Here is a 26,558-nt window from a genome sequence, read left to right on the forward strand (position 1 = left end):
GATTTTTTCGTTCAATTTAGAGCAAAAATTGATAAAAATGCAAGTGATTTTGAACTCCAACTCATTCGCCTTGTTATTTTTTCGTTCATTTTAGAGTAAAAACTGATAAAAATGATTTTTTTTATTTCATTTTAGAGCAAAAATTTATAAAAATAATTACCTAGTGTTAGTGTTTTGGAAATGGTTTGGGTAATGTTTTACACGAATGAGTGGGAGTTCAAAATCACTTACAATTTTACAATGAAGTAATGGAAAACCATTATACTACTATTACTGGTAAGTTTACAATTTCCAGCTTGTTTTATTAAATTTCCCCCAAATAGTAATTACTTAGTTAATATACACATTCTACAAAAATATCATATTGTTATTATTAAATATATAATTGCGTAAATTCTGATGATAGCTTTTATACAAACATTTGACTGTTTGGGTTTGAAAAAATTAATTAACACAAATGATATTAATTTACGTTCTAATAAACATTTCAGAATACTACAGATATGAGCCTTATAGATAAAGTATTAATCTTTTAAAGACAGTGGACGCTATTGGTAGTTGTCAAAGACAAGTCTTTTCACTTGGTAAATCTCAACATATGCATAAAATAACAATCATGTGAAAATTTGAGCTCAATTGGTCTTCGAAGTTGCGAGATAATAATGAAAGAAAAAAACACCCTGGTCACACGAATTTGTGTGCTTTCAGATGCTTGATTTCGAGACCTCAAATTCTAAACTCGAGGTCTCGAAATCAAATTCGTGGAAAATTACTTCTTTCTTGAAAGCTACTTCACTTCAGAGGAAGCCGTTTCTCACAATGTTTTATACCATCAACCTCTCCCCATTACTCGTCACCAAGTAAGGTTTTATGCTAATAATTATTTTGAGTAATTACCAATAGTGTCCACTGCCTTTAAGAAATCATTCCCTTCATTATTGGAAAGATTCTTTTTGTTTTTGAATCGCAAAAAAAACTCTGTCGTCTGGAAAAGAAAATCCACTTTCCTTGATAAAACATGGACAGAGGATAGTCTTAATACTGTTAAAAGCTATAACATCACTGAAATCTATTGTGTTAACTTATAGCCATGAATAGTTAATATAGTACTAATCTACTGAATAATCTACTTGAAATATTATTTATAATACAAAATAGTTCCTTTTCAGTAGTTTTGACACACAAAATTACGTTGTCTTGATCTGAAAATAATGTACAAAATTACATGTATTTCTTCACTCACTGAATGATCTTTTAACAGGCCATTAGTTTCTTGATCCCTTGAAAGACAAAATCTTGGAAACATATTCTTGAATTCATCTGGCCGAATTATTTGAATAATCATAAGATAAAATTTAAATAAATGAATATTCGGATAAAGTTTTCCATAAAACTGGGTGGTTTATAATATTATTATTATATACTTTTCCTAATAATATACCAAATGAAAAATATGCTGTGAAAATTTGTGGACAAAGGGAAATGCTTTTAAAAGACATTGTAAAAAATCATTAAATGTATGATAACTAATTGAACAAAGTTTTAATAAACATAAACATGTCAGTGCTCAAAACAGAAGTAGAAGATTTAAAGTTGCTTTCTGCAAGCTTAAAGACACTGGACACTATTGGTAATTGATCTTCTCACTCGGTGTATCTCAACATATGCATAAAATAACAAACCTGTGAAAATTTGAGCTTGATTGGTCATCGGAGTTGCGAGATAACTATGAAAGAAAAAACACCCTTGTCACACCAAGTTGTGTGCGTTTAGATGGTTGATTTCGAGACCTCAAGTTCTAAACCCGAGGTCTCGAAATCAAATTCGTGGAAAACTACTTCTTTCTCGAAAACTACGTCACTTCAGAGGGAGCTGTTTCTCACAATGTTTTATACCATCAACCTCTCCACATTACTCGTCACCTCGAAAGGTTTTATGCTAATAATTATTTTGAGTAATTACCAATAGTGTCCACTGCCTTTATTTAAGCACATGGTGAGAATCGTTTATTATTATAATTATTCAGATTATTAAGATTTTAAGTGCTTCAATTTGTTCTTCCAAATAGTTGGTGCAACAGATGCCTTTTAAGCGGTTTGAAAGACACTGGACACTATTGGTAGATACTCAAAATAATTATAAGCATAAAACCTTATTTGACGAGCTGTTGATAGTATCAAACATTATGAGAAACGGCTCCCTTTGAAATAAAGTAGTTTTTGAGAAAGAAATGATTTCTCACTGAAATATCTGAAAGCACACAACTTGTTTGACAGGGTTTTTTTTTTCTTCCATTATTTTCTCGCAACTTCGACGACCAATTTAGTTCAAATTTTCTCAGGTCTGTTATTGTATGTATATGTTGAGATACACCAAGTGAGAATACTGGTCTTTGACAATTACCAATAGTGTCCAGTCCCTTTAAAGTGCAGGCCACTTTTACGGTAGTTTAATTTAATACACCTTGTGCCATGCATATTGCTTCTAAATCTTCACTGCTGAATATAGTAAACATTTCCCACAAATAAAATGACAATTAAAGTTATAAACAAATGCATTGCTAAATTTTAATAAAATTAAAATAATTGTCAAAACCAGTTCAAGCCCACCTATAAATTGTACCAAAAGAAAATATAAAAAATCAATTAAAAAAATGTACCCATTGAAAAAAAAAATTCAATAAATTTCAAATTATATATTTGGTTTGCGGTAACACCATGTGTGTATCTACTTCCCAGGTAGAGTTTGTTTTTAAGACAACTGTCTTACTAAATTCTACTTCTAAGAACTGTCCTGCTTTTTAACTACTACCTGCTTTTCAGAACTGAGAAGTCTCCCGAACAATCCGATAAATCTACTGCACGGTAGTAGAATATAGAAAGACAAGTCTCTCCAGAACCGACTCTACCTGGCGAGTAGATACACACATGGTGTTACCGCAAACCAAATAAATATTAATACCTCACCATGCAATGCCTCAAATCATAAAAATTTAAATTGTTTAACAATTAGTCTTTCGCTACCTCTAACCACTTTCACACCTTATAACAAAGCTACCTATAGTTGCTCGGAAGGAACCACGGGGAAACATTTAATCATACATGTGTAAGTGATGAAAACAAGTATTACAAGGACGACAAAGAATTAATGTTTGTCTCAAAAGTCGGACACAAGGTGTTTTATAATGAAATTTTGTTTTTGCAGCAAGAAACAGTTATAAGACTTTGTGGAAGAATGGACGATCTGAGTTGTTTTCGTAGCACTATGATTTGTTTGTTAATTAAAATATCTCAAATGTTGTTCTCAATTTAAAAAAAAGAAAAGAAAATTAATTGCATTCATTGAGGTGCACTGTTATTTCCTTTTTTGTTTTGGAAAATTCCGCATGCAAGATCCAAAATAAAAATCATAAACGACTCAATAGCAAAATCAAATAAAAATATAAATGAAATATAGAATGCAAGGCACACGATGATTTGAAAATGTACATGCTGAAAATAAACAGTGATGCTTTGAAATAAAAGAAAAAAAGACAATTTCAGTCGGTCAAGGCAGTAAAAAGTAATTTTGTTAAAGCAATTTGAAAGGGAAAAATGATTGATAGGGAACACATTGAACTCATGTTAACATTTGAAGGAGGTTTAAAAAAAAAAAAAAAAAAAATGAAAACAAATTATGCAAGTCGCCAGACACACAGGGCCTGGAGTCTATTTCAAGGTGTGTGGCAGGCCTGATACTTCACGGAGGCAACGAAGGCGATTGCCTCAGTGTCCCCTGGTCATTGCCTTGGTGCCCTTGAAATGCTCCAGTACAAATTTGCAATTTCATCATAGGGTGCCCTTTACCAAGAAGAAAATGCCTTGGTGCCCTTGCCCTTTCAAAAACGAAGCTTACAGCCCTGGTGAGGTACAATTTATTTTTTCCAGGGGCTGTTGCCACCTACTCCTAGGGCTGAAACAGGGTTCCCCTTTCACAGTCCATTAACGGATTTAGGCTTAGGTATCATCCATCAGAAGCCTCTCTGGTAGAGCAGAAAGTACTACCTTGCCAATTTTCCGAAGCAATCATGGTTAAGTGTCTTGTGACCAGGGCCCAATTTCATATAGCCGCTAAGCACAAAAATTTGCTAAGCATGAAATTTCTTCCCTGATGAAAAAAGGTTTACCAACCAAATTTCCATGTGTTTTTCAGGATAAGCAAACAATAGCTGAATACCAGTAACAAGCACTATGCAACAAATGGAAATTTGGCTGGTAGTCCTGTTTTTATCGGGGAAGAATTTCATGCTTAGCAAACTTGTGTGCTAAGCAGCGCTATGAAATTGGGCCCGGGACTCAAACCCAAGCTCTGCTGATCAAACACCAGAGCTTGAATCTGGTGCTCTTAACCGCTAGGCAATCACACGCCACAAAATGGGCGAATAGGTTGGCCAGAGCTCAAATATTACACTCTATTGCAATATACATGTACATGGTTTTCTCTATGCTATAACTAAACACCAAAAACCAACAAGTTGCTACAGTGGTATGAGACAGTGTCTGAAAAATAACATAAATAAATAAAGTCAAAAATTTTACAAAAGAAACCAGGCACTTCTAATGTTGAAAAAATACTGGAAATATGAGACTTAAAATAAATCTCGTTATAATAATAAGCATCCTTTAAGTCTCAAAAAATAACTTAAGAGTTCTCAAAATTCCAAGGTGATTTAGTTTCCAAGTACTTTCGGGGATAAGAAAAAATATTTACAAACATGTACCATTAGAACATTGCAGTGTGTGCTTAAAAAAATACACCATCTAGTCAATAGTGGGACCATTGTCTGCTTGCAGAAGAATCTCATTGAATTAATTCTTGGGTGAAATTTGTACCATCTTCGTTTTTGTTTTCTAAATTCTGATTATTTTTGACACGAAAATCTCTGCATATTGCTTTTTAAGTAATTCATGCAAAGATTGAATGATAAGTTATTTCATCAGTAAAATGTATGACTTTGTATTAATTTTGTGTAGTCTATAATGAGTTAGCATTCATAAATTAAAAACTTGTTAACATTTCTTTCTTTGTAAGGAAGAAGGAAAAAAATGAGCTGTTGCAAACTGCTTACCAACCTTAAGGACCTATCTTATAAATGCAAACAATAGTTTGACGCTTTGATGCTTGCAGTGTCTTTCTCGAAGGCTAATTCATTGAGAAACCTCTGAGAAAGACACTGCTAGGGTCGAAAACGTCATAAACTATTTTTTTCATTTTTGTTAGGATGAAATAAGTTTCTTGTGATTGGTAATTTTAGTCTACTCTTTACCGTAGAAATTGTGTAAGGATTCAAAAAAGTGGATGACATTCCTTAGACCGAAGAGGTAAGATTCGTCTCTTGTGTCGGCCTCCACTACGTGAGTGAAGTCGATCATCTTAATGATTGCTAGTCTACTATCCGATTCTTTCTCTGGGTCTATGGAAATCACTTCGGCTTCTACCGGTACAGGCGGAGCATCAGAGTGGTTGACATTTTCAGATTTACGCTCATCAACCAATGCTGGCTCTGAAGGGCTCTCTGATTGGACAGGCTGTGGGGGCGGGTTACCAGCTTGACCGTTTGATTGGCTGAGACTCCGTTGTCGTTCCCTCATCTGCGAGACGGTCAATCGTCCATTAATGTCCAGAAGTCGCGGTTGAGTCTCGCCTCCGTTAATAGTGGATAAAGCCGGGTCTGCGCTGTTGTTGTTAACCCCGCCGTCCACCGGTCGGCCGTTGTGAACCATCTTGGCTGCTATGGACTCTTGGTACGTCGGCAGCCGATTCACAAATCCATTCTCATCAACCGGGAATACGTCGTCTGAAACTTCTTTCGAATTCATGGGAAGACTTTCTGATTCGGGGGCAGAGGGTTTGACTTTTGGACCCGCTCGCTTGAGATGCGAGTAACTCACAAAATTTGGTTGGTTGGTGCTGAGGTTCTCGATCTCTTGCGCCGCTGGCGTCGGGGACGTCACCATCATGGAGTTCGCGGGAGTAGCGCCCTCGTAGACAAAGAGAAGGGAACTTGAGAAGAAATGAAGCTGCTTTTGGTTCATGAACCATCGCTGAATTTGTTTTAACTGTTTGAGGAACTCTGGTATAACGTCGATCCTGATGCCGTCAACAACATTTAGATATCTTGCAAAACCTAAATAGAAAGAAAACAACAAATAAAACTTCAGTATTATTCTTGTGTTTAGTGATTGATAACCACAGTAAACTGTAGAATTAGCAGTCACAAACCCAAAGGACCTGTGGCATAAATGCAAAGTATAGTCAATGGCCCAGCGTTTCGACCCTTGCTCTTTCTGTGTCCTGTCTGCCTCTCTCTCTCTATTCATGTTACATGTATTCCACTTGACTGCTATGTTACACCTATAAACCTGCTCATGTTTGTTGCGTTGTCGTTTAGCCTTTAAGAAAGACTCTGTTAGGTTGAAACATCAGGCCATTTTGTTTGCATTTATACCTTAGGTCAACTTGGTAATTTCTCTTACTAAGGGTATAACTCATTTTGAGTTTCAGTTCATGAAGTGCTGCCTTGCCTTAATAGAGTCAATCATTAACCTAATTCCAAAAGTAAAACTTGAAGTGTCTTAGTAAAAAATACTTCAGCGAATGAACCCATGGTGAAGTAGCGAGAGAGATGTCAACAACTTGTGTCCTAGACAGGTAATCATCTCAATGGTCCTAGGCATTGTGTAATGCACACCTTAACACACTGGCTGTTATTGCGTTGTTTCCGGATCGGCTGCAAAAAGCGCCCTCTATGAGCATGTTTGCAGTGCAGTTTACGAGATACGCATTTGAAAACAATGATGTGGAACTTGTACAAAGAAAAAAAGTAAAGAATTTAACTATGAAAGAGGGCCGTGTTAGTCTGAAGGACAAAAAGCAATTATGGCAAAGTATCTTGCTCAAGGATACAAGTGTCATGACCAAGACTTAAACCCACACTCTGCTGATCAGAAACACCAGAGGTTGATCCCGGTGCTATTAACCACTCAGCCACAACCTGGGCCCAATTTCATAGAGCTGCTTAAAAGCGTACAAAGTTGCTAAGCACAACAAAATTCGGCTTACCGGAATATGGTTACCAGCCAAAATGAAATTTCTCGTGTACAATCTGTGACTGGTATCCTGCTAATTATTGCTTAGCAGAAACTTTTCCAGCAATATTTTCCTGCTAAGGCATCTCTATAAAATAAAGTAAGGTTTGCGGTAACACCATGTAATGAAAATCTCTAAATGAGTTGGATGGTTCCGAAAAGAGCCGTTGGTTTCAACTCGACGTTTCCATTCAGTATGCTCTGATCATCTTCTGGAGAAAGCTGGACACTGATGCTGCATGCTGCTTAAGTACTGATGATGCGGATTAGCTTGGTAACGCACTCTATGAAATTGAGCCCTGTCGATTAAATGATCACATGCACATACTTAAAAGAAGTCATACCTTCAATGGCATTATCCACATGTAGACTCCGTCCGTAAAACTTGTCCTGGCACTCAAATTCATCAGTCGCTGGATGGTACACCTGCAAACAAACAAAGTATCGTTGACAATGATTACTATTTGCTGTCACCCTTTTTCTAATTCCGATGCTACAACTTTTGTATCGATACCCCCCCCCTGAACCAGACACCTCCTTGAAAGTAACTGAAACACTGTCCCAAGTTCAAAGAGCTTGAGATCCAGTTTAACAGGATGTCGGGAACGAAGACCGAGACAATACCAGTGGTGGTGCCTTTTGCAAAGTTCTAATTCGAGCTAATATTTTGCTCATAGAAGTGCCCCTTACCTGAGGGGGGAATGGGTACCTTTAGACTGTCTGCCAATCACCAAGAGAGGGCGCTCTTCACCAGGTAATGTCAACAACTTAGAAATAGGAGAAGCACGAGTGACAGTCACTGACAGCAAATACCTTGTGTTTTGCGTGTTTTTGATTTTGTATTTAGATTTAGCCAAACTGTATTTTGTTTTTCATAACACAATGCCAGCATAAACAAAGCTGTTCTGGAACAGGACGTACTGGACACGAGTTCCCCAAGGATAACGTTCCCCAAGGATTTTTGGGAGTGTTTCTTCTAGGGTAATTAGCAAAAAATCCAAATGCTGACCTACCAAAAATTTTGAAGAAATCTGAAGTTTAGTTGTCTGACAATGTATCTGTATTTTTAAATTTTTAGCATTTACCATTGTTTGCTCTAGGAGTTGTGCACCCTTACCTGGTAGGTCTGCTGCCCTCTAGTGGCAGAGCTTTCAAAGAGTCTCCCATTGCTGTGCCCTTTTTATAACAAAGTTCAAGGCCAGAAATCATATAATAATAGTAATATCAAGCATTTGTATGGCTTACTTCATCTGTAAAACATTTAAAGATTGAACAGACACGTTGCCTTGGATCAGTCAAGTTGGTCTATAACCAATTGCTATGAAATGCATATGGTTAAAAAGATGTTTTAAAAGTAGCATGTAATGATCCACACAAACATACCTCGAAAATTATGAGGTTTTGCTTTTACTTTGCAAACTATTACAGTCAGCCATTTTATGGAGTCACAAACTTGACTAAAAAAACGGTTGACGTGTTAGTTCACGACGTATAAGGAAAACCAACCATTTTTGAGGCATATTGTGTGGATTGTTATATTCTACTTTAAAAACATCTTTCTAACCATACATGTATGTATTTTATAACAAACGATTTTCAAACTTTTTTTATAGACCAAATCACCCTATCCAAGGCCACATGTTCCTTTAACCATTTACCCTCATTCCAAGGATTTGGAAGCCGATCTTTTCCAAGTTTGGGTATTTCTGCTTGGCAAGTTCCACTTTTCGTAGCGATACTCCGTCTTCGTAGCTCTTGGAGCCGATCTTGACGTCCATTATGCATGGCTTGCGGAACCTTGTGGTGACATCATTTATCTTCAAGTATACCACTGATGAGGTCGGGTCAAAGGTTAAGGTAAAAGATTAAGGTGCTTTCAGATGCTTGAATTTGATAATTCAGTTCAAGTATTTAGTGAGAAATTACTTCTTTCTCAAAAACTGTGTTACTTCACAATGTTTTGAAAAGGCCTGAAATTTCTCATCCCTGGTTATCACACCTTAAAATAACTATCATTTAACATTTTACAAGTAAACTGAAACATCCTTTTTCCACCAACAGATGGAAAAGAAGAATACCCCTCAGGTTGTTATTAATTTTTATCTGATTGAATTAAGGAAGAATCCTGTTTCCTCATTAAATTATAATAATTCTCTTTTGGCCCCCACTCCTCGTTTCTGACAAACAGGAAATGCTAAATGTGTTGCATCACTCAAAAGTGAATGTTGTAGTGTTTAAACGCCTGTGGTGAATACCTCTTGAACTGTGGTGTGCTGATCACTGTTTTCGCTACAGTGTTTACGACTATATACAAAAAATGTACAGTGACATTTTGCACAACAAAACCATATGTGTGGACCCTATAAATAATTAATAACTTTAATTTGTTTTGTTATTCCTACATGCAAATATTTATTTAAAGGCAGTGGACACTATTGGTAATTACTCAAAATAATTATCATCATAAAACCTTTCTTGATTACGAGTAATGGGGAGAGGTTGATAGTATAAACCATTGCGAGAAACAGCTCCCTTATGAAGTGACGTAGTTTTCGAGAAAGAAGTAATTTTCCACGAATTTGATTTCGAGACCTCAAGTTTAGAATTTTGAGGTCTCGAAATCAAGCATCAGAAAGCACACAACTTCGTGTGACAAGGGTGTTTTTTCTTTCGTTTTTTTCTCGCAACTTCGACGACCCATTGAGCTCAAATGTTCACAGGTTTGTTATTTTATGCATATGTTGAGTTGAGATACACCAACTGTGAAGACTAGTCTTTGACAATTACCAATAGTATCCACTGTATTTTAAATGAATGAGTATTGACTACTATTGTAGTCTTTGCATTGCTGTCCTCTTCTAGCAATTTTCCTGTTCTAAACAGGTAATTTGGCCAGTCCTAGCGACCTTGTTATAACGAGAGTCGACTGTAATTAGAAAAACTCATTAGTTTCCAGCCCATTACTTCCTAATTCAGACTTATAAATCCAGTCTTCTTGATAGCACTTTTGCCTGCTACACTGTACCAGAGTCATACATAATCCTGATAATCAGAATTTCTTGACAGAATAATAAAAATAACAATAATTGTGACTTCTTATATAGCGCATACAGTATTTCCTGAACGATGTGGGACTACGTTTTGAATTTTGAGACCTAATAATGTAATGGTGTACAAGGTGCTGAGGCCCAATTTGCAGCCAATCAGACCAGGAACACCGGGGCGAACCCCTTCTCTTTTCAATCAGTGCACTGACTGGGTTATTTTACATGCCTTACACAACACATGGGACCAACAGCTTTACGTCCCATCCAAAGGACGAAGCAATGGTCAAGTGTCTTGCTTAAGGACACAAGTGTCGCGGCTGGGGATTCAAACCCACACTCTGCTGATCAGAAACACCAGCGCTTGAATTCGGTGCTCTTAACCGCTCGGCCACGACACTTCCACAGACTCTTTGACAACCACTGTGCTTTTATATTTTTAATGTAAATCTGTACTATAGTTCAGCTGCCTACCGGCTGCGACAATGTTTTTCATAAACCAGCAACGATAATGAAAATAAAATAAAAGGATACATGAGGTGTCTTCTGGCGACATGAAAGTACCGTAGAATCTCGGTACAAACGGTCTGAGACTGGAGTAGATCTGACTGGGCTGGTCCGGTCTGCTCACGTTGTGATAAAACATTCGTTCCCTCTTCCCTCGGGAGGCATTCTGCGCTGGTTTTAAGACGGCTCCTGTACCATCTTGAAGAAGACCTGAGTTGGGGAATGTCAAATTTTAAAATTAACTTTTGTCTAAAACCAGTAAACTGAGGATTTCCAAAACAAAGTTATGATCTGAGTGCTTTACACAAACAAATTTTCAATCAATCAATTAATCAGTTTATTTCCACAGTATCAAAATCACAATCAAAATCAAATCAAAGGCAAGGTAAATTGGAAGTTAAGAGATAAATAGTTGTTTGATAAGATTTATAACTAAATGAAACGGCCTAATAAGCAAGGACGTTCATGAAACTGTGGAGGGACCCATAAAGAAGCAAAGCTTGTAAGGTTATGGTTTCCTGAGCAAGCTTGTGCATTGAGCTGATAATTATTTAGATGTTTTGTGGAAGATACATGTACTACTCCAGGTAGGAAAAATGTTCGTGCACAGCTGCTGACAATGAAAGCTGCATTCATCGGTAATTGCTTTCAATGAACATGGGAGTACAGTCGTACAAGCGTTCTAAGATTATAGAAAGAGAGCCACGTGAATCAACAAAACCAGTGGACTTTTTAACTAGAGTTAATAAAAATATGCAATCAAAATGAGAAATGTCACGCTTGTTAGTTTACTTATCTAACACCAGGGCAGAACCTTAACATACATTGTTTAACGCCAAGTAAAAGTGTGGGTAAAATACATGAAAGTTGTTTGAGTACATGAACTTCAGCATTCTCCTTTAACAGCGGTCTACCAGTTCAAACACCTAAAGGCCACTCAAAATTCTCTCCAAATGGTCCTGCTGGCTTGTTCAGTGTAAATAAGCAAATATGAACTATGGACAAGTGCAAAATCTTACGGACAAGTGAAATGAAACGCTAACTGGTCCAGGTGGCTAGTCGCTGAAACGGTTAGGCCTGAGCGCCTGCTACTTAACGGAGGGCAGAAGGCAATGGACCCTTCCCATGAAATATGCTTATTACATTCACGCATGCGTACAGACCCTGTTGGTTGGCAAACACCATAGAGCTGTGCACTAAGCAGACGCGCAGTCGCGTCTGCGTCACGCACCCATTAGCCGTGTACAAAACAGCGCGATGTTCCCTCATTTTGCCAACCAAAACGTTAGTGCGTACGCGCTACGTGCAATTTACATATTTCATGGGAAGGGTCTATTGGCTCAATGCCCCCTGGTCATTGCCTAGGTGCCCTTGATTTCCTCATAGGATGCCCTCTACCTAGGAGGAAATGCCTTAGTGCCCTTGCCCTTTCAAAATCGAAGCATACAGGCCTGCAGGGTTATGAGCAAACCATGTTACTATGGGGCTGACTTGGTAGGCTTACATGAAATGAGACTTTCAGACTATTAAAAAAACAAATTGTGAAATTAGTAGGTCGAGAATCCTGCCTTTTTTGAGAGGAGAGTGAATCCAAGACCTTCCAAGCCTAAAGAAGTGTTTCACATTAAGGGCAAAATTGTACAACTCCGCTTACTGTAAGCAAAGAATCAGCGCTTACAGAAACAGGGAATTCTATGCTGACGTCAAGCGTATTTCACGGGTTAGCTGTGAATTGTTGCATGTGCGTGTGCGTACTCCGTGTTACTTTACTAGGCATTCTGCGCTTACAAAGCTAGCGCAGAGATTTGGCGCTTGCCCTGTAAGCGCAGAATGGTAATCACAAGCGCGTAACTCAGCGGTAAGCAGAGCCATAGAATTGGGCCCTGCACGAGTCCATCAGAAAAGGGCCCAATTTTATATAGCTGCTAAGCACACTTGCTTAGCCTGAAATTTTTGCCTTGATAAACACAGGCTTACCATTTCCATGTGCTTTTCAGGATTTATGCAAACAACAGCTGAATACTAATTAAAGCAATATGCAACAAATGGAAATTTGGTTGGTAGTCCTGTTTTTATCAAAAGAAATTTCATGCTAAGTAAGTTTTTGTACTTAGCAGCTCTATGAAATTTGGCCCAGATGTGTCTATGCTGCATGACAAATTCAGCTAACACCCGATTATTATAAATGAATTTTATGGAGTCCTTCAACAATGCTTTTATATTGCGTTGCATGGCACTGTGTCAATACTGCAGCAATGGAATGCAGCAGTCAGTACACATTATGCAAACAGAAAACGAATTAACTCTGAAAACCAACTAGTGAATCTATACGTACATAATACCATAGAGCTAAGTTCCTAGCTCTATGACAATTGTAGGCCTATAGTTTATATTTTTAAACAATGCATCAAAATTATGTAGATTTTTAAGTAGTATGTAATTTTTCAGTACTTTTTATCTTAATGGTTTTCAACACTTCTTGATGATGCGCGACTGATCATTTTTGTGGAAATCACGCAATTTAAATCTCTAATTATTATTATGTGCAATGGTTTAAAATGCTTTAGATTGCGTTATGGCACAACAACACTAGAGTACATTTTGCAAGCATAAAATGAACTGCAACCATTGAATCTACATGTCTGTTTCTATTCTTAAAAAAACACTGCATCCAAATTATGTTTATTTCTGTAATGGTTTCGATGCAGCACTGTGTCCATACTACAGCACTGGAAATCCCAGGCAATGTGCGCCAGACAGAAAATGAACCGTGAAACCAAGTAGTGAATCTATACATGATTGTTGTGTATTTCTCAAATTAAGAACTGATATTATGTGTGTATTGGTAGAGGAACACGTTGCCTTGGATCGGTCGAGTTGGTCTTTGAAAAGCGTTTGAAACCGTTTTTTAAAATAATTTATGCATATGGGTAAAAAAGATGTTGCAAAAGTAGAATACAATGATCCACACAAACATGCCTCGAAATTGCACGGTTTTCCTTTTTCTCGTCGACTAACACAGTCGGCCATTTATGGGATTCAAATTTTTGACTCCGATAACACGGTCGGCCATTTATGGGAGTCAAATTTTTGACTTTAATGGCCGACCATGTTAGTTCCGCCGTAAAAGGAAAACCACGCAATTTCGAAGAAAACTTGTGTGGATCATTGTATTCTACTTTTAAAACATCTTTCCAACCATATGCATTCTAAAAAAGAACGGTTACAAACGCTTTTTATAGACCAACTCGACCGATCCAAGGCAACGTGTTCCTATAAATGGTTTGTAGCTATCGTGTTGTGGCACACTACATAACATGTTCACACTGCAGCATTGGAATGCAATATAAAGAATGTAGGCCCAACACGTTAAAGCAAACATAAAATGAACTGTAAAAACTAACAGTGAATTTTCATGATTGTTTAAAGGGAAGGTACACGTTTGGTAATTGTCAAAGACCAGTCTTCTCACTTGGTGTATCCCATCATAAACATAAAATAACAAGCCTGTAAAAATTTGGGCTCAATCGGTCATGAAAGTTGCGAGAAAATGATGAAAGAAAAAAAAAACCCTTGTTGGACGAATTTGTGTGCTTTCAGATAGGAATAAAAGACGTCTAGCTAGAAGTCTTTTATTATTTTAGTGAGAAATTACCTCTTTCTCAAAGACTACATTTTATAATACTTCAGAGGGAGTCATTTCCCACAATGTTTTATACTATCTAGAGCTCTCCAATGCTCATTACCAAGTAAGTTTTTAAGTTAATATTTGTTTTGAGTAATTACCAAATGTGTACCTTCCCTTTAAATACACTTGAACAATGCATTGATATTTGTAGTGTGTGTTTGTAATGGTTTGAAATGCTTTAAGAGTGCGTTGTGGCACACTGTGTTCACAGTTTATTCACACTGCAGTACCGGACCGCGAAATGTACACATTAGACAAACAGAAATCTACATGATTGTTTCTAATACTCTGAAACAATACATCAATATTACGTGATGTATTTGTAAAAGTTTGAAATGCCATCTGAGTTCTGGCTGTTGACACAACTCACAATGACATTATATATATAAACATACAGGGAACGATTGCATCCAGCACTCTTTGCATATCAAAATATTTTGACAGAACAGACTTTGTGCACACAGAATGCTAATATTGAGTTAGCAACTGGTGATTTTTTGAGTTAGCAACTGATACATCTGGTGCAGCATTTTGCAAGGGAAATCTTTCACTGACATAAGAGTATATGAAGTTTAAAGACACTAGACCCTATTGGTAATTGTCAAAGACCAGTCTTCTCACTTGGTGTCTCTCATGATATGCATAAAACAACAAACCTGTGAAAATTTGAGCTCAATCGGTCGTCGAAGTTGCGAGATAGTAATGAAAGAAAAAACACCCTTGGCACACGAAGTTGTGTGCTTTCAGATGCTTGATTTCGAGACCTCAAGTTCGTGGAAAATTACTTCTTTCTCGAAAACCGCGTCACTTCAGAGAGAGCTGTTTCTCACATTACAATGTTTTATACTACATGTATCAACCTCTCCCCATTACTCATTACCAAGTAAGGTTTTATGCTAATAATTATTTTGAGAAATTACCAATAGTGTCCACTGCCTTTAAGATTCTATGCACCATCTACAATGTATACATTGTAAACATGTACGAGATTGGCAGTTTTGCATGGCACAGACAAAGTGCACACCACTCAACAGTGAATTCGCATTCTCACAGCTTTGATAAAAAAAAATGTCTGACTAAAATCATTCCCTGGAGTATGTTGAACTGCTTTCAACCGTTTTATCCTCTGTAGACCACTACCATCCTATTTCGTGCCCTATTTCGTGCGTACATTGTGAGAAAATACATCAACAACTGTGGATTGTATGTAAATCTACAAACAGCCTACAAATAAGGTCCCCTAACAGAGCACATAACAGACTGGCCCTAGGTGTTTGCAATCAGCTGTTATGTAAACACTATACCAATGAGTCACACAATGTTTAAATATAGACCAGCTAACTATTGTCATTATGGTTGTCAAATCAAATCAAATGGTACGTATACAATACAGCAATTTCCCCACCAGATTCTTTTCCATTTGTTAAGCTTTTTTTTCTTTTCTTTTTTTAAATTTTTGTTATGGAAGTCGCCAGGCCACTTCAAGGTGTGGGCTACAATTTTTTTTTTTCACCAGATTCTTTTCCATTTGTTAAGCTTTTTTTCCTTTTCTTTTTTTAAATTTTTGTTATGGAAGTCGCCAGGCCACTTCAAGGTGTGGGCTACAATTTTTTTTTCGCCAGAGGCCGTTGCAACCTACTCCTAGGGCTGAAACAGGGTTACCCCTTTTACAGTTCATACGGATATGTAGGCTTGGGTATCATCAGTCCGAAGCCTGGCCGATAGAACAGAAAGCACTACCTCCCCAATTTTAAAATTGACCCTGAAGTCAGCCTGTTTTTCTATCATTCCAATAAATGATGAACATTATATGTAAGGCCGTGTCAAAAATTGGTGGATATGGCTACGGCTATGACTGTTGCTAAGGGTGTTGCTAAGGATGTCCTATAGTACTTCAACACATGATGATGCGGCAACCCCCAGTTGTAGCTGTAGCTGTAAAAACGAGTGACCAAAGTGTGGCTGAAAAGGCAAATAGTCAGGCGCCTTTTTGATACTGAGAATCAATGTTGAATGTTGGTAATGCACACAGGGAACCATCCTGTTTTTCTGCGCTCTGATTGGTAAACATTCAAATGAAAGCAACCAATAAGAAGCAGGAAAGATATGAAGGCTGAGGAAGGTTGTACTTTTTGTGTACTAACTCTGATTTATGAATTCATAAAGCGCCATTGTCATGTGCGATTTTTGTTATGTACTCAAAAAGTGTCATCAGACGTACATCGTATGCCGTAATAATACGTTATCACAAGAGGGAATAATCACTAAAGAAATACTAAACTTGAATTGGGGTTGTATCAATACCGAGGCAACACAAATCAGCAAGACACATTTTGATTTTGTTTTGTTAAAAAGCCCTTCTTTTTGTTCTTTCTTTTTTATATCTAAGCCTACAGAATTTGGGTAAACCTCAAAGAAGAAGGGACTGAAGGGAAACCAAGACCAAGACATGAAGACAAAGAGCAATGGAGTCTCTTCGACGACCTTAAAGCATCTAACGTTTGGTAATGACTCTGAAAAAACCAATGGCAATAAAAAAGTACAGCTTTGAATAGTATAATGCATTTCTTGCAATAATTGAATGCGGGAAGCGTAGCTGACAGTGAACTTTTTTCAGATGTGTATTCCAATTGCAGATTATTCTTCCTGTCACAGCGTCATAGCTTAGCTACTCTAGATTTATCTCAAAAAACGCTACCACCTCTTGATATTTTCACTGGTTAGTTTTATCTACATCACTAAATGGTTCAACAAGCAAAGGTAAACCAATACCAAGACGTGACGACAAAGAGCAATGGAGTTAGCCGTCTCTACCATGACCTTCAGGAAATTCAACACATCGTGTTCTGTAACTCACACTTTGGGGCAGAAGTCTGATGTCATGACTTTCTGCTTTGAAGAGAACAATTGCCAGGATCTCCTTCAAGAAGAGCAGCAATTTCTTCCATGGTGGCCTTTTTTTGCCATTTAAGAAATGACCCCCAAGACATTTTAAAAAGAAGTGACCCTTTCTCAAGTAGAGCGACCTTGCCCTTAAAGGGTCTGGACACATCCGAACATTATGTGCATAAAATAAAAAATCTGTAAACAATTTTTGCTCAATTGGTCATTGAAGAAAACAATGAAAGAAAAACAAAGTTTTGGTTAAGAAGCCTACAGCAGCGTTTCATAATACATACAGCATTTTGAGAAACATGTCACTTTGAAGCAATGTGGTTATAATGTAAAAAGAAAACAGCTGTTGAATGACATAAAAATGTGAATCTGACGATTTTTCCCTGCAGATTTTCAGAAATATCTCAAAAACGCGACCACCTTTTGAAATGAAATTTTGAAATATTATTTGTTATCGTATACATCAATTTATATAAAATTAACAGTTCGTATAATTCGCCCTTTAACATTTAAGGAGCTGTACTATTTTGTAATGAAGCCAGTCACATGAGTCACTGCTGATGTTACATCAATCTAGCTGGAAATAATCCTTGCCTGGGGCATTAGGAGATGTTGATGAGACTGAGATTGAGAATGTAAACGCTCTGTACAATCCATTGTTGTTTTTAAATCTATCATTGGGCCATAACAGACAGCCATTTTTACAGGCAACTTGGAGGCAACTACATGTTCCACCGATCGGTTAACGACCAGTTGCTTTTCAAAAATCATGTCAACCACCATACACAATAGAGCTGTTAATTTTATATAAATTGATGTATACGATAAAAAATAATATTTCAAAATTTCATTTCAAAAGGTGGTCCCGTTTTTGAGATATTCTGAAAATCTGCAGGGAAAAATCGTCAGATTCACATTTTTATGTCACATTTTTTTACTAGAGCTTCTTCCATTTTTTTATGGCCACAGATCTTTTTCTGACGCCGCATCGTTTCTTTGGAATAGTCTTCCTGTGCATATTCGCCAAGCTAATACTTTACAATGTTTTAAGTCCTTGTTGAAAACTCATTTGTTTAAAGCTTCTTTTTTGTAATTTGCCTATTTGTATCTTGTATCTTTCTCTAATTGTTTATTTTATTGTTTCTTTAATGCGCTTAGAGGCTTTTGCATTAGGCGCTTTACAAATGTCTTATTATTATTATTAATAAACTCAGACAAACCTGAAGAAGTTTTAGATCGATCGGCCATCTGGGTCACAAGAAAATAGTGAAAAACAAATAAAACATTTTGCATTATCGATGCGAACAAATAAAAAGAATAAGATGCTGACTGAGCAATCAACTCCAAACGGGAAATTAGATTAATTATTTTGCATCAAATATCACATTTCCCACAGAAATATTTCAAGGGATTTTTTTTACTATCATCATCATTAGACTGTGTACGCTTTGTGTAAATCTGTGATCTTCATGACTTTTTTTTCTGTAATGTTCCTTTAACAGACTTTGTTCACTGGCCAAATTGCCAGTTAAAGGGTTTGGGTTATTTTTGTCACACAAAGCACAATGCCCATAGATTTACATTAAACTTACACCGTTTCAAGAAAGCGTACCTTAAAATATTAGTTGCTGAGGTGCTGTAGTTTTTGAGAAATGAGTAAAACAATGCCATGAAAATACGTTTTTACATGCTTTATACAAAATAATTTTCGTCTCATGATCACTGAGACAAAAATTATTTTCATGACATTATTTTACTAATTTCTCAAAACCTACAGCACCTCAGCAAGTAATATTCTAAGGGAAGCTTTCTACTATCATCATCTTCAAACTGTGTGAGTTTAATGTAAACCTGTGGACATTGTGTTTTCTTGTCCTACAAAAAGTACATAGACCCTTTAAAACACTGTTAAAGACACTGGACACTATTGGTAATTGTCAAAGACCATTCTTCTCACTCGGTGTATCTCAACATTTTTATATGCATAAAATAACAAACCAATGAAAACCTTTGTGCTCAAACAGTCGTCGAAATTAAAGAAAAAACACCTTTGTCACACGAAGTTCGTTGTGTGCTTTCAGATGCTTGATTTCGAGACCTCAACTTCTAAATCTGTGGTCTCGAAATCAATTTCGTGGAAAATGACTTCTTTCGCAAAAACTACTCCACATCAGAGGGAGCCGTTTCTCACTATGTTTTATACGATCAACCTCTCCCCATTACTATGTTACCAAGTAAGGTTTTATGCTAATAACTATTTTGAGTAATTACCAATAGTGTCCACTGTAAGAATTCTAACTAGCCTGGTATTCACGACCTGCATTGTGTAGGATAGGATGCATTGAATTACATAAATTACATAATTAGCACAACATGAACGGACACCGGAAATGCCAACTACAAACAAACCGGCGATCTCAAACCTCTTGAAGCCCCCGCTTTTCAGGGCGGAGACTGTTCTCACAATAGGACCTGAGTAGAGGATAAAGCCGGGTCACATTTGGGGTTAGGAAATAAATCAACAAATGAATGTTGATTATGTGATCTCTGGGCACGAGATCAATCCGATTTAGATGATCAATCCGAGGCAGTCATGTTTAGATTGCCCTGTCATGCGTGTAGGATGAATGGGGCAATAATTATTATGTGTGTGGGGGATGTTGGTGGACACTGCAGTGGTGTACGGTCTTCAAATGTTAACATTCTACACGCATTAGACATACAACTTAAGTGCTGGTGTACAGACTAGGATTTTATCATGACCAGCATGCACTTCCGCTCTATTTAATTTGTCTTTGTTCAACCCGAAAACATTCTTGTTCAGTTAAAGGAACACGTTGCCTTGGATCGGTCGAGTAAGCATAAAATAACAAGCCTGTGAAAATTTAGGCTCAGTTGGTCATCGAAGTTGCGAGAAAATGATGAAAGAAAAAACACCCTTGTTGGATCAATTTGTGTGTTTTCAGATGGGAGTAAAAGACTTCTAGCTAGGAAAAGGGCCTTAGGTTCATAAAGGACTCAAGTCAGACATGCAAGGACTGAGTATAATTGTTAACAAGTCCATGACGCCGTACTACACCAAGTAAAAGCTTCATTGATCTTCACTCTGATCAAGGACTCCACTTTTTTTTCTTCTTCATCTTGCTGTGATATTTAATGCCTGTGCCCAAGACACCAGCCAGTGTTTTTTTTTTTTTTTTTTTTTTTTTTTTCAATATAGAGCAATCAGGAAGATGAAATAATGAGCCAAGAAGTCTGCTGCTGTTGTAGACACTCTCTACAAGACTTTAAGGCACTGGACACATAGGTAATAATTACTCAAAATAATTACTTGCATAAAAGCTTACTAGTTATTACGAGCAATGGAGAGCTGTTGTATTTAAACAATTGTGAGAAACGGCCCCCTCTGAAGAAACGTTGTTTTTGAGAAAGAGGTAATTTCTCACTCAAATAAAAAAAGACTTCAGCTGTAGAGCATTTTATTATGCATCTGAAAGCACACAAAGCAATGCAACAAGGACCACATGTTTTTTCCTTTCATTTTACTCTTGCAATTGGTCATTCGATGACCAATTGAGCCCAAACTTTCATAGGTTTGTTATTTTATATATTTGGGATATATATACCAAGTGAGAATACTTGTCTTCAACAATTACCAAAGGTGTCCGCTGCCTTAAAATTGCAACGTCCAACTATTTTTTGACACCTTCGTGTGAGAGACAAGAAGTCTGCTACATTGGAGTAATTAGAATAACATGCAATTACTTCATCATCAGGCCTGATACCTCAAAGAAACAATTGCCTCCGTAGCCCCTGGTCATCGTTGTCAAGGGTGCCCCCCTTTCAATGCTCCAATAGAAATTTATATTATTGGCCAAAAGCACACCGAACTGAACCAATCTTGGAATGTTTTATGCATCAGCATGTACCAGGTGAAGGCCTGATACTTCACGGAGGCAACGGAGGCGGTTGCCTCCGTTGCCCCTTGTCATTGCCTTGGTGGCCTTGAAATGCTCCAGTAGAAATTTACAATTTCCTCATAGGGTGCCCTCTGCCAAAGAGAAAATGCCTTGGTGCCCTTGTCAGCTTTAAAAAACGAAGCATACAGCCCTGTGGGTGTTTATCGTGATTTGAAAAGCCCCACGTCATGTGGAATCTGGAGCATTCGTAAAGGTTCTTGGTGACTTTTGATGAATTTGATAAAAACTGTTTCAATCTTACTTGTTTGTTAAAATTTGTTTTAAGCATCAGCACAGCAGTTAGCATGTGCCGGCAAGCAATGCGCATGTTTTTAGCAAGTGTTTCGCGTGTACCAGCAAGCAATTCGAGCGCATGGTACATGTAAAAGATACTGCTCGACTTGTCCTACATGTATTTACCACTTCACAACATAGAGACCTCTCTAATCAAATCCATAAGAACCGACAGAGTGTTTCCAGTTTCTACAAATCTCAGCATGTGAATATTTTAAACATTTGTCATCGGCAATTTCAGACACGGAGTGCCTATCCTGCTTTACTGCATGGACAGTCAAGCCAAAGATATTATGAACAAAATCAAACTGCAGATGTCTCTCGTCTGTGCACAAATGTTAATATTGACTCGAGTTCAGACTGACTCGCAATTTGTACATTATATGTCTCCGATAACATCTGGCACGAAATATACCATGACATCAGAGCTGCCAACATTCGCATCCCTTGCAATCAGAGAAATTCTGTTTTCACAAAAGAACAATCAGGGAGATATAGAATTTTACATTCAACTTAACATTAATTTTAGGGAAAAAATCTCCACAATCAGATTGTCCATCAGACCATTGAAAGGTTCATTTTCAGGAAACTTTCTGCAGAATCACGGAGAAAGTTGGCGTCTCCGTGTACACACATGATACTTGTCTGAACCTAAATTTTATCAGTCCAGTCCTAATACTATACTAAACCTTTATCAAGCTGCCTTTATCTTGGTCATGTTCCTCGTATCAAAACTGTCCAATAACAGTAATGATTGCAAATAATCACTTTTCAAATAGGAACCAGACTATTTTGTTTGTTCTTACAGCCTCGGTTTTGGTAACATTGATGTCAATGGGAGATGTTCAAGATAGCTGCACCATGATGAAGGTCTATACAGACTTACAGACACTGGACACTATTGGTAATTGTCAAAGACTAGCCTTCACAGTTGGTGTATCTCAACATGCATAAAATAACAAACCCGGTCATCGAAGTTGCGAGATATTAATGAACGAAAAAACACCCTAGTCACACGATGTTGTGTGCTTTCACAGTTTCAGATGCTTGATTTCGAGACCTCAAACTCTAAACTTGAGGTCTCAAATTCAAATACGTGGAAAATTACTTCTTTCTCAAAAACTCTGTCACTTCAGAGGGAGCCGTTTCTCACAATGTATTTTAATACTATCAACCTCTACCCATTACTGACTACCATTACTCGTTACCAAGTAAGGTTTTAATGCTGATAACTATTATGAGTAATTACCCATAGTGTCTAGTGTCTAGTGTCTTTAAGGTGTTTGGGCAATCTTCTTCTTATGCACCCATTCTGTTAAACCATGGTTAATCTATTATGGGTGCGTTCGTTTAGCTTCCCCGGGTCGACCCCGGTGTGTGGCATGTTTTATTTCCAGGACGAACATGGGTAATTATCTGCACACATTCGTCCTGGAAAAAAAACACGCCACACACGGGGTCGACCGGGGGAAGCTAAACGAACGCACCCTATGTCTTATCACTCTGATTGCTTCTCTTCTACATGTATATTGGTGCATGCAGAGCTATGAAACTAGCCAGTTGGAACGCAGCCAGACAATACCACTTAACCCCCCCTTCCCCCCAACTCTCCGAAGTCTAGTGTACAGACTCACTCTGCGATATGATTGAACTCAGCAAAGGAAGAAATAAATGCTCCATGGTTTCAGTATCTGTTCTAGCATTAGTATCCGTTCAAGGTCAATGAACACAACACACAGTTCAATTGAGATTGGATTAATTTATAGGCCTTGATACACACACATAAGATCCATAGACAGAACTACTCGGGGTGTTGCATGGGGGGGGGGGTGCATTCAGTGTTGTGTAGCCACGATCGGCGGTGCTGGGCAGGATTGTCCAAGTCTAAAAAACAGATGCCCAGCACTCAATGACAATTGTACCGCCAAACACAGATTTCCTCTAGAACAAATCAAAATATTGTACTCTGTGCAATAGTGCTGGGCGAATAGTGAAATTTTGGTATTCGGTTACCGCTGGCCAACTATCCAAAATGAACCGAATATTCGAAAATAGTTATTTTCGCCGCTAGAGGGCGCCTTCTTAAAAAAAATAAAAAATTGGTTCATTCATAAAAATAACTGGATCTAATTTAAAGATGGCGATTTGCTTTTTCTTTTGATCGTGATTGACTCTACGTGAAGGAAAACTTTCGTAATCTTTGAACAAATTACGTCAGAAATGTCATTGTTTAAACTCTTCACGGAGGTGAGCAAAGTTAATACTTAGTTTATGCTGTTTTATGCTGTCTTAATAGAAGTTTCTTAAGGATTCAAACAAAACATTCCTATCTGTTGTCGCCCGACGTCCACGGATATTCGGATATTAAAGAACATCCGGTTACTTGGTTGTAATTACAGGACTATCCGATTTATAAATAGGTATTCGCGCCCATTGCGGATATCCGGTTAAGAAAAAAAAGGCATTCGCAATTACGGATAGGAAAACCTATTCGCCATTAACCGGATATTCAAATTATTCGCCCAGGCCTACTGTGCAACCATGGTGCAACTAAGTTAGACACCAGTTCTACCTCCATGGACTCAGCTACTGTAATGGAAGCTGATGGGAGCTGCTTCCAAGAAGTTAGTACAACCATGGAGCTATAAGGTACAACCATTGCTCCATGGTACAACCCCTACAAGTATTTTCCTCTTGTGTAGGTGGGTAAAGGGACCTTTACATGGATGGGCACTTTTACACAATAGAATAAAGATCTGCAGTACTTTCTTTATATTCAACTGGGTACCCAGGAAATCCCCACAATGAGGTATTCAAAAGAATTATATGTGGGTGTGTGGGAGGGTATGGGGTTGGACAGGGGCCTGTGCAGGGGTTAGAGAAGGGGCAATGTTTCGGCTATTCAAAGGTGGGTGTGGTCGCTGCGCTACCAATGTATCGCTTTTGACTGGGACCCTGAACAAAGATTGACTAAAAGGGAGACTGCCAACATAGGGCTGGATAGCTCAGTTGGTAGAGCGCTGGTACATAAATCTAGAGGTCGTTGGTTCAAGTCCCACTCCAAGCAATTTATTTATTTGTTTGTTGAAGCGCAAAGGAGAAAGTACTGTTAAAAAAAACCTACTTAGCAATAATTAGCAGGATACCCCCAAGTCACAAGTTGTACATATATGGCGTTTTGGTTGGTAACCTTATTCGGGTTAGCATAGTTTTGTTTTTGCTTTTACTTTTGAAATTGGGCTTTGGTACTTCCAGGCCTCCACTTAAAAAAACAATGAAATGCGACACAGAATAAAACAGCTATGATACAGAAAACCAAAAAACAAACCTGCTTTTGAAGTTCCAACACCGTACATGTGACCCGCAACTTGATGACTGAGTGGCTGACATCCTTTGGGTAGAGGTGGCGTCACAACAACTCCATTGGAACGATCTACTCCTACATTGTCACCTCCTGTACCAAAGAAATACAGAGCACGGCCGTTTTCAATTATTTCATGAACAGCAAATGAATTGGGAAATTTTGCAGTTAGTATTAAACAACACTGGAAAAAATGCCCGCTCCTCTCATCACAAATGGCAAAAAAGATTGGCTCAACTTTGACTGAGCCAGTCTTGGCTTAATGTGAGCCAAGACTGGCTCATCTTTATTCTTGAGCCAATCTTTTGTTTTGAGCCGTTTGGCTCAAACGGAGCATTTTTGTATTTTTAATTTTACAGTGAAGGCGTTTTGACCAAGAGCAGGAACGAAGACCTTTTTCCGAATCTCACATTTCTTTGTGGGGTTTATTGAATCATTTGCTAAAATGTTTTAGAGAATAAGTTAAAACCAACAAAAGGCATTAGGTAGTGTTTGTTTTGTGATTTATATCAAGTAGGCAAAATAAGAGAGCAAACCTAATTTTCAAACTAACAAAATAACTAGTTATCAACAAATTTAGTTGCGATAACATAACCCTCCTGCCGATGGCGTAGCCGGACATTGCGGCAGGAGGGTTATGTTATCGCAACTACAACAAATTTAGGCCTACAAAACACAGGCCTAAATTGATTTAAAAACAAGCAACAAGAGTACAAAATGCATCATAGTACAAAAAAGTTCCCATATAAATATCCTTAAGAAGTTCCACAACTTCTTCATTCGTTATATGAAATAAAATAGTAACTAATTTGTAACTCAAACATACATTACGTCAAAAGAATGAAATATTCCTTTTTGAAACAAACGAGTGGGAAAAGTGGTGACAGGAAACGGAAATTTGCTATTCAATTTAGTTATGTGGTTGTTGTAAAGTTTAAATGATATGGAACTGGTCAATGATCTAGAACTGAACGACTGTTGTACTCAGTCTGGACTCTGACTTCTGAGTCATAAAAAGTCAAATAAAACATTTTAAAATTACAATTTTCGGAAAAGTTCCATATGGCGCCACCACTTTTTCATTCGATATGAAATAATATAGTATCTTATTTACCTCAATTAGATAACCCTTTTTGTACAAATTAGTGAAAAAGTGGTGGCGCCATACGGAAAGTTATCCCAATTTTCTGCTATAAAATTATTATTTGTGAGAAAATCCTGTAAAAGCCGACAGTCTACAAACAACATGTGGAACCTACCAGCACCACTGATATCCGATGTCAAACTCTGACACTCTTGATCTAACAAATCGTCCTCGGCACACCCTTTTGTTGACCGTGTCATGTCCGCTGCCAATGCCCCGTTCAAAGCGCCGTCAGCCCCGCCACAACCTCCGGGCTCAACTTCGGTCGCAACCTTGAATTCCATCGCACACAGTGCCACTCGTGGGGGTGAAGTTTGTTCCCTTTTAGGCTGAATAAATGCTTCAAACTGTTGCATTCGTGTGTTGAGAATAATACACAATTTTCACTTATGGATTCTTGTAGAGTCACATGAGGTGATTTGATGAAATTCGGATACAAAAACTGTATCAACTGCTGTGCACTTTTACACGAACACAACGTGTGTGCACGAGAGACACACACCGAATAGCCGGCCCCCCGGCCCATCCATAGATGGATG

The 26,558-nt window shown here is 37.7% G+C and overlaps 1 protein-coding gene across 1 annotated transcript; it reads right to left on the reverse strand.

The window, feature by feature from the left end:
• Nucleotides 1-4,322: 4,322 nt before the first annotated feature.
• Nucleotides 4,323-26,507, reverse strand: LOC117304143. The gene is made up of 6 exons (XM_033788643.1): nucleotides 26,135-26,507; nucleotides 24,843-24,968; nucleotides 10,706-10,888; nucleotides 8,786-8,958; nucleotides 7,472-7,553; nucleotides 4,323-6,166 (listed from the first exon to the last, which is right to left on the reverse strand). Exons 1-6 carry the CDS (start codon nucleotides 26,373-26,375, stop codon nucleotides 5,295-5,297), a joined length of 1,677 nt encoding a protein of 558 aa, XP_033644534.1. The 5' UTR covers nucleotides 26,376-26,507; the 3' UTR covers nucleotides 4,323-5,294.
• Between the last annotated feature and the right edge of the window lie 51 nt (nucleotides 26,508-26,558).

The sequence above is a fragment of the Asterias rubens genome, chromosome 20 (assembly GCF_902459465.1).
Source record: "Asterias rubens chromosome 20, eAstRub1.3, whole genome shotgun sequence".
Lineage (NCBI taxonomy): Eukaryota > Metazoa > Echinodermata > Asteroidea > Forcipulatida > Asteriidae > Asterias > Asterias rubens.